Source organism: Primulina eburnea, chromosome 9, assembly GCF_022965805.1.
Source record: "Primulina eburnea isolate SZY01 chromosome 9, ASM2296580v1, whole genome shotgun sequence".
Lineage (NCBI taxonomy): Eukaryota > Viridiplantae > Streptophyta > Magnoliopsida > Lamiales > Gesneriaceae > Primulina > Primulina eburnea.
Genome location: NC_133109.1, coordinates 25,921,897 through 25,924,439, shown reverse-complemented (window position 1 = coordinate 25,924,439; position 2,543 = coordinate 25,921,897). Strand labels below are relative to the sequence as shown.

The 2,543-nt window shown below is 39.1% G+C and overlaps 1 protein-coding gene across 1 annotated transcript; it reads right to left on the bottom strand.

The window, feature by feature from the left end:
* Positions 1-815: 815 nt before the first annotated feature.
* LOC140840828 (uncharacterized) lies at positions 816-1,326 on the bottom strand. The gene is made up of 2 exons (XM_073207994.1): positions 1,178-1,326; positions 816-1,122 (listed from the first exon to the last, which is right to left on the bottom strand). The coding sequence occupies exons 1-2, from the start codon at positions 1,324-1,326 to the stop codon at positions 816-818; spliced, it is 456 nt and encodes a 151-aa protein (XP_073064095.1).
* Positions 1,327-2,543: the final 1,217 nt, after the last annotated feature.

Below are 2,543 nucleotides of genomic sequence, written 5' to 3'. Positions count from 1 at the left end.
AACTTAACTTTCATCAGTTGATAAAGACCGCCCGAGCGCCGAACTTTCTTCCCAAGCGGTCGTTTCTTACCGCTCGGGCGCCACTCTGCGCACAGCTACTGTAAAGATCGCTTCCGAAACTCTTCTTCCCTTTCGATTTAGAAAAAGTGGTAAACATCAAAATTGTAGCCCTATGTCTTTTCCTGAATCTCTCCAAATTTCAGATCATATGGAGACCTGAGTAAAACGTTATATCCATTCTACCAAAATGTGTCAGTGTAGGAACGACGATATACATAACGTACTTCGGGTCACTTTTGACTCATCTTCCTCAACTCTTTGAACAAAACTCAAAATAAGAAAGTTGTAGCCTTGGATCTTAGCTTTCAATATGCAATTGGCCTCATGCCATTTGGATCAATATACCATTCATTATGCTAAAAACCGTAACAGATACCAAAATTTTCATATCGTTTCTGCACCCCAATAACATATTTGGCTCAAACCATCCAAACCATCAATCCAACTCCCAACATTATACCTTCATGACAACAACAACTCCTCAAATATACAACCATCTACTTAACCATACCAAAACCATACAATAAATAACCATGAATACAATGCAATAACCATATTGATGCTATAACATGCAATACCAACCCTTCCATCAACTATACTCATAAACTATATCAATAACCATGATCAATAATAACTTAACCATATATCCATAACACCAAACCATAGAATAACATCATTAACAATAGAAAGCTAAAAGGTTGAGATATTACAATCTCCCCCCCTTATAAAAATTTTGTCTCCGAAATTTGCTTACTTCAAAATAAATCCGGATAACGTTGTCGCATCTCTTTCTCGGGTTCCCATGTAGCCTCTTCAATCACATGATTCCTCCAAAGAACTTTAACAAAGCCAATTTCTTTGTTCCTTAGCACCTTAATTTTGCGGTCAATAATTTGAACCGACACTTCTTCATAGCTCAGATTAGGCAAAAGATCCAATGCTTCGTGTCGAAGAACATGGGATGGATTGGACAAATACTTCCGTAACATTGAAACATGGAAGACATTGTGAACTCGATCCAAATCCGGTGGCAAAGCCAATCGATACGCTCTTTCACCAATCCTATCCAGAACCTCGAAAGGTATAGAGAGGACTCAACTTACCTTTCTTTCCAAACCTCATAACTCCCTTAAGGGGAGCTATCTTAACGAACACATGGTCACCTACATTGAATTCCAAAGGCCTTCGTCGAACATTTCCATAACTTGTCTGTCGAGATTGAGCCGTCTTCATTCTCTGTCTGATCAGTGCGACCACATCAACCATTTGTTGAACCAACTCGGGTCCCAACATCCTCTTTTCTCCTACTTCGTCCCAATATAAAGGTGATCTACACTTCCTACCATATAATGCTTCATATGGTGCCATGCCAATCGATGACGCGCCTTTTATTGTAACGACCCATTACAGGCCCAGTGGACCGCCCATACGGCCCACTGTCCCGATCGACCCAAGGCTATCCCGATCTTGGGGCCCACATGGTGGGACCTTGTCCCTCACGGGATTTCCATAGACGTCGTACAGGTTACTCATAGGATCTCCCCCTCCCTACCAAGGGGTTTCTTTCGCCTCCCCAGGACTCGATCCCATGACCTATAGGATAAGTACATAGATATCAAGAGTCCTGGTACCAATTGAGATAATAGTTAACGTACTGAATACAATAAATTATAAATGACTAACTGACGTCAGTTGACAAATAATTAATGAACTGAATATAATAACTGATAAATGTCCAACTGACATCAGTTGATAAGCATTTAAATAATAAATGACAAATTGAATGAACAGCATTTGAAAAAGCAGCAATAACACCGATTAAGATAAATCAATTAAACCAAGTATATTGCGAAAGTGAGAAAACTTAGTCTCTGGCAATGGTTTGGTGAAGATGTCAAATTGTTGTTCAGTTGACACATATTCCAATCTGATAGATTTTTTCAGAGCAGGATCTCTGATGAAGGGATGTCTGACATCAATGTGCTTGGTCTTTGAGTTAAGAACTGGATTGTAAGTATTATCACAAAATATGGGAGATTCTTTAGCATCAACTCCATAATCTTTCAGTTGTCGATGAATCCAGAGTAGTTGGGCACAGCAGCTTCCAGCAGCAAGGTATTCTGCTTCAGTTGTTGAAGTAGTTATGGATTTGCTTCTTACTGAATCATGAGATCAGTCTGTCTACTAGAAACTGACAAGATCCACCGGTGCTTTTACGATCTAGCTTACATCCTGCATAATTTGCATCAGAATATCCAACTAAATTGAAAGAAGAGTATTTAGCGTACCATAATCCCACATTTTGAGTGCCTTTTAGATATTTTAAAATTCTTTTGGCAACTGTAAAATGCGATTGCTTAGGATTTTCTTGAAATCTAGCACACATGCAAACAGAAAATACAATATCAGGACGACTAGCAGTTAAGTACAATAATGAACCTATTAGACCTCTGTAGACTTTCGTCTCATCTGATATTCTCCCT

Bases quoted from the DNA above. Each gene is read 5' to 3' on its own strand.
- LOC140840828 (XM_073207994.1), bottom strand. From the start codon at position 1,326: ATGGTTGATGTGGTCGCACTGATCAGACAGAGAATGAAGACGGCTCAA. The intron at 1,123-1,177 runs GTTTGGAAAGAA...GGTTCTGGATAG, and splicing joins CCCCTTAAGGGAGTTATGAG to GATTGGTGAAAGAGCGTATC.